Source organism: Styela clava, chromosome 8 (genome assembly GCF_964204865.1).
Source record: "Styela clava chromosome 8, kaStyClav1.hap1.2, whole genome shotgun sequence".
NCBI lineage: Eukaryota > Metazoa > Chordata > Ascidiacea > Stolidobranchia > Styelidae > Styela > Styela clava.
Window position 1 is genome coordinate 6,440,942 of NC_135257.1, and position 18,404 is coordinate 6,459,345.

The window sequence follows — 18,404 nt, forward strand, 5'->3', positions numbered from 1 at the left end:
TTGCAATTCAATCAAGAATGCTGCCTTTAAAGTCGCCACCTCCGACTATCGAATGTTTTTTTATTTCCGACGCAGTCTTAATTCATGTCACGTTTTATTTCCTACCGTATTTCCGTGTTTGGCAAAGCATGTGAAGCAGTTTCCCAAACAAATATTTGATGATAAGCCAGAAATCAACACTAACCCAATGTCGCACGAAATATCGAAAGAAGACAAACATCCCACGCTGATATTATCATGGACCATATTCATGTAAATCAAGTTCAGATCAGGAGATGACTCGATTAGTTACCCAAAGGCAGTCCGTTCATTTATTGAAGACATTGGGCCCAAAATTATAATAAAAAATAATAATAAAATAACTGGCATTTCGTTGTGCTTCATTATGCTTCGTTCAAGTGTTGATCTGTAAAGGACCAAATCGTGACACAGGTTGAAATAGAAAATTCGTTTAACAACAAATATAATTTTAAAATGTCAGATGTTAAAGTTACTGATTCATTTTTAGGCTTTTTATTTGAATTTCTTATTATCGAAGATATTTGATGAATGTTGTCCAAATTCCGCTTGCTGAAATTTCTTGTTGTTGTTTATATCAAGAGATATCGCTTAGATACACCAAATTCATATCGCACATTGGTAATAAGGATAAATTAAAAAATGCATTTTCCGTGGAATCTAACTTGAACGTTTTTCGTTTGTATTAAAATTTTTTGTGTTATTCAATTCTGGATGGAACAACCCACCTTATGTCCAACCACCCACCTCATATATAGTGACATGGAAATATATCCGTTTAAACACGTGATGAAAAGATTGATGGTCTAAAACTCTAAAGGCGATTCTTTGAGGCATTAGGTTATGGCCAGTAGCCAGTAGTAATAGAATGGTTGTTAGGAAAAAAAATTCGCTGTTCGTTTGACAATTTGTTGGTCCGAACATAAGAATTACAATTATCATCGTACATGAAACGTTTTATTTTTTACAAAATAGATGGCAGCTTTGAAAATTTTAGTTTTTCGTGCTAGATCCTGTTTTCTACCAGTCTCTTTGGAAAGGTACAATAAATTGATTTCATCTCAATGCTTTTCAGCATTAAATGGAAGAATTGTTTCGTAGTAAATTGTTTGAATATGACTATATTATGATAGGCATCTATCAAATATTTTTGCTTCCAAGAAAATCCTTCGGAGCACGTTTTGCTACGGCTTACAAAACAAAAATCAAGACGATTAAAATCTTAACTATGTGAAAGCCATTGACAGAAGATCCCGCTGTACAACAAGCTTTTTTTCAAGCGTGTAATGTCAGAGCAGCATTTATCTCGAGGCTATATTATATATTAACAATTTTATAAAACTGTTGTTCCCATTAGAATGAAAAATAATTTTTACTCAAGTTTTCTTTTGTACATGTTTAATAAATTAAAAATCACAGAGCATGAAAGCAAGAAACAAGAAAAAATATAATCATTATTTATAAACGATATTTCAAAATTTTCAAAAGTGAAATTTTATCCAAGACCATTCTGGTTTTTGAAGTAAAATAATCAGTCATATTTGACTCCGATAAAAAGATGCGATTGGTTGTATTTTGTTAAATTGATATTAAAAAGAATGCTAACTAATGAAAACCGGCTAAATAATATTTGTATTGAGTAGGATACTTTTGTGGTTAGTATAACTGCCAAGTGCGTAAAATGCACGACTACTTTTTGAACCATATATGGATAATCGCGATTTGAATTATAAACTGTTACTCCCGTCAAAATCGAAAATCAATTTAACAAAAAGAAAAAAAAATGTTTTGGCAAAATTGATTTCGGAAGAAAAATTTGGCACACAAAGTTTAGACGAATTTCACACTAAGGCCATTTTCTCGCACCTCGCAAATTCCGCAGCAGAACAGTTCATGGTGCTGGATGTTTTTGTATAGATTTCATAGTAGTTTTACACTTATTGTATCATTTCAAAGACGAGTTGGCAATCCCCCCGTGACAGGTATATTTTCACCTGTAATATATGAAGCATCTTCTGATAAAAGAAATGAAACAACAGATGCGCATTCTCGCAAATCCCCAAAGCGTTTCTGCGCAATTCTACTCAACATTAGTTTTCTCAGAAACGGATTTTCCGTTATGCTACTTCCAAACTTCGTTGGGAAAATTCCGGCGGCTACGCTGTTTACCCTGATGTTATCGTGGCATAATTCATATGACAATGCTTTGGTCAAACCCAATACAGCAGTCTTACTGACTGCATATATACCGGGCCAACCTTCTGGTATAAGTCCACACACTGACGACATGAAGACAATAGCCCCACCCCATTCTTTATCCATATGTGGAGCTACTTCTTTCGTCATCAAAAATCCAGCTTTTACGTTAACATTCATAATTTTATCAAAAGCTTCTTCCGTCGTTTCAAGAATTTTCTTGTCTTCACATGGATTTACGGCAACATTATTTACCAGATAGTCGATCCTACCGTGTCGTTCTACAGTCGACTTCACGAGCGCTTTACGCTGCTCTGCGTCGGAAACATGGCAGACCATACCCGAACAGTTGTCAAGGCCTTCATCATGCATTTGCTTCAATGCGGCGTCCACATTTTCCTGTTTCCTACTGCTGATTACGACAAAAGCTCCATCTTTGCAAAGTCGTTTTGCTGCTTCGAATCCGAGGCCTTGAGTTGAACCGGTTATAATAGCAATTTTCCCCTCATGTTTCCCTGGCGTGTGATAATTCTCTGCCATTGCAAAATGCTCTGATCCCCGCCAACACCGAACTAGCAAGCAACAATTTGGAATGACACAAGGTTATGGTATCCGTCTTTTTAAAACCGTCGGATTTTTTTGGATTTATGAACACGTACGTTTTTTTCCTCAGGCTAGAATCGTCTACTGAAATCATGCATGAAATTCATTGAACTCAGTTTTTAAAAAAACAACGAAACGGTTCTTCAATTTATTCTCGTCTGGGCACGGGAAATGGATAACTCGTGCGTAACGTGCAAAATCGTCCGTGATCCATATATGATAGGCTTCCAATGAATTTTCATCATTGCTACATCATAGTAATTATTTTACGCAAGTGGCAACACATGTTTCGGGGATTTTTCTGTATGTTAAGAAAAATATTAATTGTTACGTATAGGATTTGTTTTTGCTAAATAAATTTCTTCGTCTTACTTTAATAGACAATACGTAGGAAAAAGTTGGGTTCCGCGTTACGTTTACTTCAGGTTAGTCTTGTGAAAATGCGTTTCACATAACATATATGTATATGTATGTCAAGTATCAAACAAAGGATGTATCAAAACGGGCAAGGATAAAATTGCAAGTTGAATAAAGCCGTCTTTTCGTGTGGAATTTTTCTTTGTATGGTGCTAACCCTGACAAACAATCGAGAAATATTTCCCATAGTTTGTCATAGTCGATCAGTCACTGGAACATTACAGAACAAAATTTTGAGTCACTTTGTCAGAATTTACCGATCAGATAAACGATGACCTTAGTTTCGTGATGGATTTCTGATATTTCCTTATAACAAAGCGCTTATACTTCGGTATTGACACCATTGACATTTCGACGCTTTCCGATTGCTCTGTTTATTGTCCGATGTTGCGACATCATCGATATTCCCTGACGCCTTGCTGTTCTTTTGAACATTAAAAGTTCGGAGACGTGACGTACAATAATGACCGTCATACGGTCATTTGTTTTATTTCGCGTGAATAATATTCCTCAGCCTGGGAATCTGTTTTCCCATTTAAACAAATCTTCTCAATTACTAAGATCGTCTTTGTGGCTATTTAAAAAATTCCCGTGTATTTGAATAATAATTCAGACAATAACGTATCCGTTTCTATATTTAACAAATGATTAAGAGTTTCGAAACATAATATTTTTAATTACAGGTTCTACGTAAATTTCGACAATCTGATTACCGAACGTTGGCAAATAGTCATCGAGGCTGTAGTCGGAACTGGAACTTCAGGCGACGTTACCATTGATGATTTGGTCTTCCAGGACGGAATACAAGTTGCCGATGGCGCAGAACTCCCCATCGGCTCTACGCCCGCACCTACACCCAGTCCATGTCCTGGCGGGCAGTTTGCATGTGACGACTCGACCTGTATACTTGCTGAATACGAGTAAGTAAGAAACAGTAGCGTCAGAACTTTATCTTCGTACAACTGATTACCTTTTTCGTCATACGTTGTTTCAAATACACTTTGCATTCCGGCGAGATAGTTTACATGCACGGGTAATATTTCGGTGCAAATGACGTTGTCGCGTGGTGAATATACAATTCTCAAAATAAATGGCAAAAACTCATTTTACAGGTGCGACTTCCTCGACCAATGTCCCGATTCCTCTGACGAAGCAAATTGTGGAACATGTGATTTTGAACAAAACGAATGTGGATGGTATGATGTCAGTGAGGGTCATTATAAATGGGCAAGAGAAGATCCATCTGTTGTTACCGATCCAAATGGTGCTCCAACAGACGCTGATGGCAATGCTAATGGAATGTAAGGCGATTATTTGCTTATTGCTCCATACATATGATACGGAATGACTATGAATTCAATGGATACGATTTCGTTCTCTAAAGCATTAAGTTAATATTAACCCGCAAATTGGTTATTTATAGATTGCTTCTAATAATTAGCAAGAATCTAAGCTATTTGTAAATCTATCAATAAACCTGTGGAATTCAGAGTTTTTCTATATTTGTGTGCAAACCACTTCTTTAATATGTCAATGGCGTTACTTGTCATCGAATATACTGAATACCTGCCATTTTTGATAGCTTTTTCACTATGTTTTGTTGTACATATATCTGTGCTGTGAGAATTTGGTTGTCTCCATTTTGATATTGTATTAACATTATCGATATATTTAAAAATAAAATTATATACTGAAATCTACTTATTCTAATGCAGGTTTATGCACGTCGATTCGGCGACTGGGACGTTATTAGCTATGGCACACATGTTTTCACCAAGATATTCTGAATCTTCAATAAGCTGTCAAATTAGTTTTTCATATTACATGGGAGGGTCTGGTCCAGGAGGAGTTCTAATACTCGGAGTAAGTGATTTTGAACGAATTAAACGTGAATTTGGGCTTGATACATGGCTTGATTAGGTGAATGAACTGATACAAATATCATATCCTGATTGGTTCAACATATAACCCATGCCGGCCCTTTAATGGAGCATGTTTTAAAATAATTCTGTGTTGAATTTGTTGAGCAGACATTATTTCAGGCCGTTGATGGAGTGTTTATTAGAAAAGATTTGTGTATTGTATGATTTCAATTAGTCACTGGCTTTAATTAAGAACACTGTACAATAAATTTCGTTCATTTGCTTTGTACAATTATATTTATTCATTTCTTAAGGTGGGAGATTATGACTCTATCATTGGTAGAGGCGGTGAAATCATTTTTGAACAAAACGGAGGAAACGGAAAAAGATGGAACGATGTTCGTCTTACTATAGGTATGGCTTCCCAAATTGTATTCACTCTATTTTCAAAAATTAATTATTTCATGTTATTGACGTTTGTTTGACGTCTTCTGCTTATCTTAGCAAACACGGTGTCACTGACACGATGACTTTAGTAGTCTTTCGCGGTCCCTCGTCAATTGCGCAAATATTGTATTCCAGTATATTTTAATTGATGTTTTGTTATATATTTTGATCAATTTTGTTTGTACAATATTCCATGCACGACGAAAATAAAAATCTGAATCTGAATCTGCTTCACGCCCTTATACGTCTTACATTACTATAAGTTTGTGAAAAATGAAAAAGCACGACGAAAAGTCGGAATATTTTAGTTTTATTAATAAGTTTTTGAATATAATGACAATCGATTACGACTGTCACGTATGTTCATCCCTGTATTAGTTATTAAAAGTCCCAGAAGTGGTCTTCTGGGCGACAGAAGGACATGTTAGGATCTAGAACTAATATAGCTTAATACTAACACATTACTATAGGTATTATTATTTTAAATCGTCTCGATTATTGTTCAACTTGAATAATGTTTTATGGTGTCGATCAATTTTTTCAGAAACTTCACAAATATTGAATTAGATACAGGTTTTCTATACGATATTAAACGCTACCTCAGCATGGTGAGGTCTCTGGGAGGGATTCCTAAATTAGTTTAAACCCAGTATTATTACGAATCTGTTTTATGAAACCTCCAAAATTTATACCAGCAAAGCAACTGTTCCCTAACGCGATTTTTTACGAGAGACATTTTATCAGGTATAATTAGGTAAACAACGAAAATCCTTAATTTTAATGATGATACCGGCTTTTCAATTTGATTTATTTAGGCAACAGACCTGATGGTTGGCGTCTCCGATTTACTGGATCACCATGCATCAGAATAAATCAATGTAATGACATATCAATCGACAATATAGTGCTAGAGTACTGTAACATCGGTGACAGCATTCCCGATGCTGACCAGGTATATTAAAATGTTCATTATTACTACCTTGTGCAAAATTTATTGTAAAATGGCTCTTTTACTATCTGTTTAAAATGTATAATTGAATTTATTTTATTTTTGCACTCGATTCTGAGTACATACACGTACTTACATGCTGATATAGAATACTCTTTACATATTAATCTAAAACATACTCCAAATAATAGTCTTATACAAACATACCTGTATAATGGCTGAAAATTATTTTCATCAAGTTATTCTCACTTAAATATACGGACTTATTTTGTTTGTCTTTGTGAAACATTCATAATTGATTTAAGGTAACAGAAACCATTCTGAATATTATATGTTACTTTTTATACTTCTTATTTCATAAAATAAAAATCATAGACAAGATTGATACAATAATAGCACAAAATGATAGGTATCAAATACACTTTTGTTCATATGAAATTCTTTCAATAAATAATAGCTTAATGTAACCTGTTATTTGCGTTTAGTAATAAAATCATATAAACATTTGGTAATGACGTCGTGGAAAGATTTTACTAAAGCCTATTTTTAGGGCTTCCAAGCATGAAAAAGTATATAAATATTGACAATTCAGCAAATGCAAATAATTTGAAAATTTTATTCCAAATTTTTCACCTGACATTTTGTGGTGAGGTGATCAGTCTACAAACCATGAATAGTTTCAAAATGTACACATTTTTATTTCACTAGGTTGATTGTGATTTTGAAGATGGAACTTGTGGTTGGATTAATTATAAACATGATGATTTTGACTGGGTGAGATGGGATGGTTCAACATCAAGTGTAACTGCAAATACTGGTCCAACATACGATCATACGCTAGGTAAGCTTCTTCAATCAATGTAAAAAATGAACAAGTTAGTTTTTGATTTCTAACGAATCAAGCAATCGATTTTTGAGAACTGAAAAGAGGCGAATGATGCCTCTACTGTTTACCGTATTTATTTCATACTGTAATTCTACAGTTCCCACTGCTATTTGTCAGTAGAGTTGCTATATCCCCTCTTCATTTCTTACAAAAGTTCAAATCAGACACTATTTTGGTTTGTGTTTGATAGAATACGATTGTATTAGGTGAGTTGATCCTTTTGTGTATGAATAACCATTAGTGACTCACTATTTTGTTTTATTTTATTTCTGGCCACACAAAAAAAAAAATTAGATGTATCTGGATTATAATTGATGTATTGATATCCATACTTGATTCAGACACAACTTGTTGTTTCATTATTGCATGACTAATACCATCTTAGAGCTATTTTCAAGTTCAGCGGTTTGTAAAACCGTTGTATCAGATGATATTATATAAAAAAATTTCACTCAGTTTCAACCACTATGATTTTTAAACAAATATATCTGTATACTGTTGTGGGCATCCTGGGAAAAGTTGCCAAATTACTAACAATGTTTATTTAAGCAGTTAAGCTGTGATAATGTGTTTAGCTTCCGCGTGAATCATTGTAATTAGTAATTTGGTTTCATATCTATTTTAAACCCTAATATACCTACAATCCCTCGAGCAATATTTAGCCAACTTAAAATATCAAAACAGGTCAACAAGGCTCTTCAACTCTAAAGTAGGTATTTCGAGTAATATGGTATTTAGTGTCTTGCACTCTGCAATTTATTTTCACGGCTGTTGCATGTGGTAGAACCTCAGTGGGAAAGCAATATGGTAAAAAGATTTAATAATTGTATGTGTCCTTAGTATCAACTTTGTTATATTACAGCTACCTAGTTATACGATACCAATTATTTGATCTATTTAGGTCCAAATGGTGGCGGATATTACATGCTGGTGGATGCAAGCTCAAGACTTCAGCCTGACAGGAGAGCTATCTTGACGACTCTGAATCAAACAGCGGTGGCAAGCGGTGCATCTTGCGTTACATTTTGGTAATTTTTTTGTTACATTAATGAGAGTCCTCATCTTACTATATTGTAAATATTGATAATTTTTGGCACAGGTTTGATAATATTCTAAAACTTTTTATTATACAGTACAACTAGATCAGTGGTTCTCAAACGATGTTGCGCGCCCCACAAGGGGGGCGTAGACAATATTTTGAAGGGGCATCATGCTAATTAAAATAAAAATATTTGTTAAATTTGATCTTGCCTGCTTTATTTTGGATAGTTACATTTATTTCATTATTCGCATTCCATCCATTCGTTTCAAACATGTTTTTGAATAAAACGTACTTTCACCATACTATCTGTAATCTGTGGCTTATTGTTAGATAGGTATTTTTGGTGTGGGGTGCGAGACTGGACAAATTCTAAAAAGTGGGCAGCTTGAAAAAGGTTGAGAACCACTGAACTAATTTAATTTGAAATTATATTTTCACATTAAATATTGACATAATTCAAGAATATTTTCTTCAACTACCAAAGCAATAATTCAGTTTCACATCTATTAAAAACTCCTGGTAACATGCACAATATTATATTGTTGAAAATGTTGGTTTGTAGCCTTTACAATAGTCAAATGTTGGTTGAAGTTTAATAAAGTCTCAAATATTTTCCATCAATCTGCAGATTTAATTAGCATTTGTTTATAAGTTAGGTTTGGAATTGACCAAAAAAGTGTGTCTTCATTTTATGCATCATATTTTTAGCAACAGTATTATTTACTGCCCAGGTATCACATGTTTGGACCAAGTATAGGATCATTGAGATTACTTATAAATAGATATGGAAAAACAGATGGTTGGGCCCTGGTATGGTCAAGAACTGGCACTCAACCGAACAGGTCTACTTTGTATATTTGATGTCGTAATATCTATGTGTATTTTTCGTGTTATTTTTGGTATTTCTTAAAGTAAATGTAGGGAGGAATATGAAGTTCTAACCCTATAAACGAAATTTATGTTTATTAGACCATGTACTAACAAGAATTTCTCTTCCTACTGACTGAGCAATTGAATGAACTATAGATGCGCATTATAAAATCTATACCTTTCCTTTTGCAAATTTTAGCTTTTTATGTTTTCCTGTTATTAGTTAGTTGGAATCAGAAAGTAAAAATAAAGTACCGGTAATAGTTGCAAATAAATATTTCATTTTTTCATACAAAATATATTCAAAATATTTATGACAATGATTCTATTGATGAAATATATTGAATTTATGACATTTATTGTATGTGAAAGGTGAAACTTGAGTAGAGTAGAGATGTAAGAAAACTATTTGTGGTGTAATCGCACACGGCTCGTAACTGAGGAACACATGCTCCTTCTGTTTCTTTATTTTGTTATTCAATATAAAAAGTTTTACATTAACAGATGGTTATATGGACAATATTACTCATGGTTGGTGACTTATGATTATCAACTTCGATTTGAAGCAATAAGAGGTGGATTTGATGGAGATATTGCAATAGATGATATTAAGATCTTGTCTGGAGATTGTCCTGTACCTGAAGGAGAGTGTGATTTTGAATCAAGCATGTGCACTTGGGTAAATGCTGAGGGAGATTACAATTGGTGGAGAGCCCCAGCTGAAACAGCTGGAAAAGCAAGACCAGCATTTGATCACACTACACAATCACCATCTGGACATTATGTCTGCAACAGTGCTTATGAACACACTCCAGGTAAATTTTTAGATGTTGTAAAATATAAAGTAAAAAAAATGCATTTATTTTCTAATTATCAGTTATGTGTATTTCATGCTATTCAGTGTGAGATTGATGAGATTTTGTAAAGTTACGTATGACAAGGTTTTTGTTTCTGTTGTCAAACTTTAAACTTTTGACAAAAGCATGAAATTTTGAGTAAGATTAAAAATTAAATAAGATTGGTCGGAAAGATATAGATTGGTATAACTATTTTTTCCAAGATTTTAAAATTTCCTACTGATTAACATGGTATAAAATTTGGCATATTACTTATTTTCAAATATAATATAGGCGAAACAGCACGTTTTGAAACTCGCATCTTTCCACAAAGTGATGCATCTTGTGTAACATTTTGGTATCATATGGATGGTACTGTTGAGGGATCAGATGTTGGTACTTTAAATATTTATATCAACTATGCTGATCAAGTTGGTAAACACAAGATTTGGTCAAAATCAGGAAATCAGGTATACCATTGTTTAATCCACATTTAATAATGATTCAAGCCTTATGGTGATCAACGTAATTCCATAACATCTTACAAGCATAAACATTTGTGTAAAGTATCACCTCACATATAAGCCGACTTTAAAACTAAAAAATGTTGCCAAACTAAGGTGTCAACTTATACACAAATAACTCTCAGGCAAGAAAAATTTGGCTGATTCTGATTGCATTAATTTTCTTTCACAACCATTTGCTGTGATAGGATAGGTGCATACGGCAAGTTGAGATTTGTAGGGTCGGCTTATATTCGAGATCTGCTTTACATGTGAGGATATACAATAGGTATGCTGATATTATTGAAAGCTTTTCAGTTTTTAAATTATTACTTTACTTTTTATTTGAAACAGAAGTGAGAAACTGTAACCACTTGCTTTCAAAAAGGTAACCATTGGCAACCATTGTTCATTAGCTATATATTCAACCGTTACATTTTAGGGATCACGTTGGCTGATGGATCGAGTGACTGTTAACAGTGGATCATCCTCCTTCTCAATTTTGTTTGAAGCCATTATTGGTGAATTCGCTACTCAAGATAAAGCTGAATCAATTGCACTGGATGATATCAAAATAGTGGATGGAGAATGCCCCAGAAGAGGATTTTGTGATTTTGAAAACGATCTATGTGGATGGTATAACTCTTTAGCAGAAGGTACAAAAACGTTCTTTTCTTGAGAATGGCACCAGTGTATTGTTATGGGTTTTATTTTCATACTATAAATTTTTCACTGTGTTTTTCCAATATTCGATAAATGCAAGATAATTTATCATTCAAATCGGAAAGCCAATTACACTCGGGTGGCAGTAAATTTTTGGTTAATTACCTATAAATCCTCCTATTTATAATTTTTTTTTTCAGTTAGGTATCTTCATTTTTATTATTTACCATGTACCGTAATATTTTATACATATTCAGTAATAATTTGTTTTGTTGTTTCATGCAAAGTGGGGTAAAAATTCTCACCTTTTATTAGTTAATTATTACCCAAATAATTGAAAATGTGTTTAATCTGTAATTAAAATATTTTTGCCAGGTGATGATTTTGATTGGATATGGAACAGTGGGTCAACGCCGAGTTCAAATACAGGACCTTCAACTGATCATACACTCGGTACAGGAGAAGGACATTATCTATATGTTGAATCAACTTCAGTTAGCCTAGCTGGAAAGAAAGCATGGCTTTCTTCTGAAAGGTAATGGAATATTTTATGTCGATTTGTGAATTTTTGACTGGGTTTGATCTATGTTTATTTGCATGCCTTCCTTTATTTATTTGTTCTTTATTTACAAAGTTCACACAATATTTATAAAATGAGTTCTTTTCCTTTCAACAGATATGAACCAACAGTTGGCTCTTGCCTAAGTTTCTACTATCATATGTATGGATCAGCCACAGGAACATTGAATGTCATTTTGAAGACCGAAACATTGTCTATTACAACTTTTAGTAAGACAATATTGAATACATCTAAATTAATGAACTTGCAAGCTTTTTTTCACATGATAAATTCTCATCTTTTCACTCTCCATAATAAGCACACAATATATTTCAGTGATTCGAACAAAATAAATGAATTCAATGCAGATGGATGAGTTACCTAATGATCACCTAATAATTTAATATGGCCCGTCAAACTTGAGTGGGATGGTTTAAGACTTTATGTTTTTACTTTTTTGCGTAGATACCGCTAATTGTTACGACACTATCACAGTTTGAGCATATGTATATTCCTAACAAAATTTGGCGTTCCAGAAGTATGTGCACCAAGATTGCACACAACCTGATAACCCTAAGTTGGTACACATCCTATGTTCAGGTTGTGTGCCATCTTGGTGCACATACTTCAAGAGCACCCAAAATTTGAGTATAACGTTATCTTAATTATACATACTCGGTATCAGCCTGTTGGCGCTTTCGGCTTTCAACCCGCAAATATCTTTCCGCTTCTAATTTTGGCCCTCGGCCTATCAACTTTGGGAACCACTGCTCTACCTTGCATGTCAACTGTAAAATTTCTGTAATTCTATTATATTTTATTAATTTCAAAGGTGATGAGGGTAACAAAGGCAATGGCTGGAACTATCAAGAAATTGATATCGTCATGACTGATCCATACAGAATCCTATTTGAAGTTATCAAAGATGTTGTTATTGATGCATCTGACATTGCAATAGATGATGTCAGCTTCATTGCTGGGGTTAATTGTGCTGGTATGTAGAATAATATCACATTTCCAGTTCACCTAAGGCCTTCAATATTTAGCTAGTATTTCAATGTCAAAACTTTATCAGTCAACAGTTTTTATCACATATTCTGAGTGTGAGCAAGTGATTGAAAATTATGAAACTTACTGCTCTTTTTACTTTTTAACCTAAACGTTGCCTCTATCTGAGTATATTTCCGTACAAAGTTTTATTTAAACTGAGGTTAATCATCAAGTAGATATTCTATTCTTTTATGTCATCAGTTACTATTATCTTTGATCAGGACAAGTGTTGACAAGTGCTCCACCTAGTACTTTTGAACCTTATCCAAGTACAAGTGATGTTCCTGTTAATTGTACTGTGGAAGTTGATTTTTGTGAATGGAAAGATTCTGGTACAGGAGGATTTACCTGGACACGGGAAACTGGTGTTGGATCAGATGGTTCTTTGAATGGACTTGGTCCTGGATACGATCATACAACACCTGCACAAAGTAATTATATAGGGAGGGTATTCATAGAATAATTGGTATCATCGTTTTATTATCATTGGGAATGAAAAAGTTAAAGCTTTCATTGGTACTTTTATTGTCCTCTTACGATTATTTTAAAAAACCTGAGGCAATTAAATTATTTTGTTGGGCTATGACTTTTAAGAATTTCAGGTAAATGTGTTTTAACATGCTATCAATATTGTCAAAAAATTACTTTTCTTGCGACGAGTTTGGAAATGTCATGACATTATTGTCATCATGTATAGTTAGTTTGTATCTTGATAATTTGCCATGTAATATAGCCCTAAGGTTTATAATAATAACACTTACGCACATAAATGTTTGCACTAATTTGGCTTTCAGTTCAACAATAATGTATTAATATCTTACAATGATACAATATTATCTTGATTAAAATGATGCCTGCAGCATTAAAATGTAGCTAGTATCTAAATATTGTTTTTGCACTTCACGTCATTATGTATATAAGAAAAAAAATGAAACTTACCAACTTTTTTTAAGTTTATGTAAAAATGCGATAGTTCTGTTGAAGCGAGAAGTGTTGTCATTATTTGTTATATTCCACATCGCGCAATTGTTCTTCAAAAAGTCATAAAATCATTCATATTTGCTTTGTAAATAATTCAAGTCTAATTTGGATAAAAATGTACAATTTTCTTCAAGCTGAAAAATAATTAAATCAAAAATATGAATTTATCTCCAACCTTTGTTAAAGAATTTTGGTATGAAGTTTTCACACGATTGTTTGAAAATATTGATTTTGAAACAATTTTCATTCAGGTACATCAAGATATGACTTTCATCTCGAGTCAGCTGGATTTGAAGATGGCAATACTTGTCAGATTAACATAAATGGCAAAGATTATCAGATGAATGGTAGAGGACATAGTGTGGTCATTGTAGACATGGTTTCAGAAACTTTTACTGCAACACTTTATGATACATATGGTTCAGCAAGTGAGGTATGTGGCAGTAACTCATGTACTATAGTAATTTAAGCATGATTTATTGAAAATAAATGAAATCTTTTCCTTAATTACTTATCGATCTTAAGATCGGTAAGTATGTTGATAGGTATTTGTCTGTTTGTCTGTCTGTCTGTTTGTATGTTTGTCTGTTAGATGAACGCGATATCTCACGAACGCGTGGTTGAATCTGCTCCAAATTTTGCATGTGCATGCATCTTACCTCGGACCAGAAGCCTATAGATTTTGGGTTAATTATGTCGTATAATTAGCGAGTTATTTACTAATTACCGATCTAAGATCGATAAGTCTTCGGTCTCTGACCGATATTCTCGTTTCTTGATTATGAGCTTTTTCAAATATCTCCTGTTTTTAAGAATATATTTTTAATGGAAGAACAAAGATGTTTCCACCATTTTGATTGATTTACATCCTGAATACTTTTGTAAATATTTTGCACACTTATAAATAATGTTAATGGTAATTAACTTTGCCATGAACAATGTTCCTGTAATTCATTTTTCATTACGTTAAGACAAAGAGTAAATTACAGCTGGAAATTATCACCTGCCAATAAAACTTTGTGTGTTGCAGTGTTGTTTGAATTTGTATTACCGAAGGCTGATGATGCCCGCCTAAAAAAATACTAGTCAAATACTGGGTCTTCTATAAACTTGGTATTACTGTACTATTTTTTTGATTGTTCTTGTTCATAATCATTTTTTATCATGTAAAGGTTGACAGAATGGTAGCATATCTCGATCAAGTGCCTTATGACTCTCTCATTGCTATAGCTGTCCAAGATTCCAGTATGGATACTAATTTTGATGGTGATGACATTGCCTTTATGGAATCCCTAGGAGCCACTGGTCCAAGTTGTCCTACCCCAGGTAATGTGGTAGAAGATGAAAATATTCTTCAGAGTATATTTTGGTCAAACTTTCCGTTTCATAATTTCGATTGAATGACTAAAAATGTTGTTTGCTATAAATCAAACCAAAAGAAAATATGTTAGGTGCAATCTTTGTCATCATTGCACTATTATAGAAATATCAACGTTGCCTGATCCGTCAAAACTTTTCCAGATCGTTTCAGTGGTTTCTATGCCAATGTCCATTGTATTACACAGAAATATTTCTATGGATTTTTGTTTGAAAATTTCCAAATTACAAATTATTGAATAAAGAAAATTTATGGGAAGTTCCTATATTAAGAATCATCTAATCTAAAGCAGATATTCATCGTTTCAGGTTATAGGGAAGCATGGACATTTGTAACCCAAAAAGTAAGACCCGGAACCCCATTACCCCCTTGGGTAGAATGCACGTATCGTCCGAAAAATAATGGAAAAGCAATTCAAGACACAGTTGCTAAATTTGGTGAATACACTTTCTCAAACACACATTTACAATAACGACTTATACCATATAAATAAAACAAGTTCACAAATGTGGAATACCCTTTAAAAATGTATGTGTTTTCTGCAAAATGTGGCATCATCTGCGGATTAAATAAACAGGAACTTGCTATTATCAACATTTCCTTATATAGCCTACCAATAAAATAAAATATAATTAAATATAATAGGAAGGAACATGTGCTAAGGATCTATATTGGGGTGATCATGCAATTGCTAGTGAACTGACAAGAAGCAATTATCAAATCATAACTTATCTTTATGAATGACTTATTCTTCTGAAGGTCATTATTTATATGCTAATGGAGAAAATGGGACAGATGGTTCTACAGCTACACTGGTCACAAATCGTTACTTTGCCAGACCTTCATTTGAAGGATTCTGTATGGAATTTGCATATTACATGTTTGGATCAAATGTTGGAACATTAACTTTGTTTAGCATAAATGAAAATACTGGTGAAAAAACTAAGGTAAATATTTAATTTAACTGTGAGTAAGGTAAACATTTAAAATAAATTTAACCTTCAAACATTGCCATTTATTATGAAAATTCTTCAGGAAACATTTCATCGGCCTTAAATTTGATGGGTAGTTTTTGTAACAAAGTATGATCTCTTGTGCTATTGATTTGGTTTCATGGGACTAACAACTTATCCTTCTTCTATGCTTTTGTGCCGGTGATTCATAGGCATTCAAGGATGTTATAGGAAGATTTAAGATAACTATTCTAAGCTATTTGTCTGACTAGTCGGACAAAACGTTACACGAATATATTTGTGTCAGTGTACAGCAAGACTCTTTAATCACTTAGAAAAGTAAGATTGAATGATATTTTATTCATGATATTGGTGTGGTGATATGGTGATTATACAAAGAATTTTGATGGCCCCTAAATATTTTGGGAAATCGAATTAGTTTTGTCAAGTCTATTTCATAAGAAATGATATACCTTACATCAGGGGTGGCCAACACGTCGATCGCTCCTGATGTTGTGTGAATTTTATATAATACCTTAAGAAAATTGCTTTGAACCAGTTGCGAATTTTGTGTGTTTTAGAACCAGAATAATACAGCAATGTGCGTGGCGCAAAATATGATATAGTATTTGGGTATAGTATTTGAGTCTGGGCAAGTGACAAATGCAAGTTTTGCCGCCAATGATTAGAATTGACTGGGAAACGATCCTACATTAACTTCTGCAGTATATGTTATTGTCTCGCTCCAAGAGTTATGATTTTTGTGATAAATTTTATTTCCAACGGTAGCAGCTACATCAGAAGGCTAAATTTTCTTTAATTTCAAGCGAGCGAAGAATCTCACCCGGAAGAAATTGTAAATTAGATACTGTTTGAGCAGTCACGTAACATTAATGGTTTGGGAATATTCATTTTTCGCTGTTTAGATAATACATGGATACTTGGTATTGTTTTTTTAAGAAGTTTTAACACTCAAGACTAAAAATTAAGCAGGTGTTATATCTGTATGAATTGTATGATTTGCATAAATCCTAAACTAATCATCAAACAATTGCTTCGGTTTCATTACATAATCAATTTGATAAATAAAATTGATCATAAAAAATACAAATTTTTGTCGCTTTTTTATTGAGAATGCGAACAAAAAAAAACGATCTTATTGGCAGTGGCAGAATTTTTTGTATGCTTGTGTGCAGTTATCTGCATATTCAATACTTATTCGTTTTTGTGTCTGAGTGACCATTTTACTGTTCAGTCGATCGCGAGCTATTTTGATGGCCGAAAGCAAGTTGGCTACCCCTGATTTACATGATCAACCGTATCTTTTTCTGAGATTGTCATGCTTCAAACCTGACAAGATTTTTGCTGTGTTTTGTTTTGTATATTGTTCAAAATAGATACATACTGTATATACAGGTATGGAGAAGATCTTCAAGTGCTGCAAATGCTTGGAATTATAACCAACATCAGTTCCGTATGTACGATCCATATCTTCTGGGGTTCGAAGCAACCCGAAATAATGGTTGGGTTGGAGATATTGCTATAGATGATATAACTTTCACACAAGGCTATTGTCCAGAAATTTCTGTTGGTGAAGGATTATGCACATTTGAACACGGATTTTGTGGTTATTCTAGCGTTTCCTCAATACAGGGCTATTATTGGGCCAGTGAGCATTATATTGGTAAGTTACTTTAAATAATGAATTTACTTTGCAGAGTGAAGGTCAAGATTGGAAGTTGACATGCCTTTTTCATTTTTATTACAGTCCACATAGGATAGGAATTCAATTTAACCCTGCCTAATTACGTACAGCTCTATGTATAGAAAAGGATAAAATATTTTAGGTACCAATTATCGAATAGTAAAACTTGGTGACTATAACTATATACAATTGCATTTAATGAAGCAGATCATTTTTTGTTACCTTTTTTTTGCACTTGGCTTATTGTCTTCTGTATGACTCAATATTATTCCAGCTTCCGATCCTAATTTCATTGGACCATCATATGATCACACAATGGGTGAAGCAAATGGTTTTTACATGATTGCCAGGAATGCTGCATCACAAGGACTGAATACTTACTTGATGTCTAAACCCTTGACAACCTCTCAAGAACTACATTGCTCATTTCCATTTGAATATGAGGTTTGTTTTTAGTTTAATAAAACTGGACATGACGGTATGAAA

General features: G+C 33.4%; 1 protein-coding gene across 1 annotated transcript in view; it reads left to right on the forward strand.

Moving 5' to 3' along the window:
* Nucleotides 1–18,404, forward strand: part of LOC120345445 (MAM and LDL-receptor class A domain-containing protein 2-like) — an 81,205-nt gene that overhangs the window by 26,568 nt on the left and 36,233 nt on the right. The window contains exons 30-50 of the mRNA XM_039414898.2: nucleotides 3,918–4,154; nucleotides 4,347–4,535; nucleotides 4,950–5,097; nucleotides 5,411–5,510; nucleotides 6,359–6,495; nucleotides 7,201–7,333; nucleotides 8,280–8,406; nucleotides 9,152–9,262; nucleotides 9,795–10,105; nucleotides 10,421–10,596; nucleotides 11,072–11,285; nucleotides 11,668–11,827; nucleotides 11,969–12,081; nucleotides 12,684–12,845; nucleotides 13,123–13,332; nucleotides 14,134–14,315; nucleotides 15,055–15,208; nucleotides 15,569–15,697; nucleotides 16,020–16,207; nucleotides 17,630–17,897; nucleotides 18,193–18,362. Coding sequence (XP_039270832.2) covers nucleotides 3,918–4,154; nucleotides 4,347–4,535; nucleotides 4,950–5,097; nucleotides 5,411–5,510; nucleotides 6,359–6,495; nucleotides 7,201–7,333; nucleotides 8,280–8,406; nucleotides 9,152–9,262; nucleotides 9,795–10,105; nucleotides 10,421–10,596; nucleotides 11,072–11,285; nucleotides 11,668–11,827; nucleotides 11,969–12,081; nucleotides 12,684–12,845; nucleotides 13,123–13,332; nucleotides 14,134–14,315; nucleotides 15,055–15,208; nucleotides 15,569–15,697; nucleotides 16,020–16,207; nucleotides 17,630–17,897; nucleotides 18,193–18,362 — 3,619 coding nt within the window. The remainder of the gene's footprint in view (nucleotides 1–3,917; nucleotides 4,155–4,346; nucleotides 4,536–4,949; nucleotides 5,098–5,410; nucleotides 5,511–6,358; nucleotides 6,496–7,200; nucleotides 7,334–8,279; nucleotides 8,407–9,151; nucleotides 9,263–9,794; nucleotides 10,106–10,420; nucleotides 10,597–11,071; nucleotides 11,286–11,667; nucleotides 11,828–11,968; nucleotides 12,082–12,683; nucleotides 12,846–13,122; nucleotides 13,333–14,133; nucleotides 14,316–15,054; nucleotides 15,209–15,568; nucleotides 15,698–16,019; nucleotides 16,208–17,629; nucleotides 17,898–18,192; nucleotides 18,363–18,404) is intronic.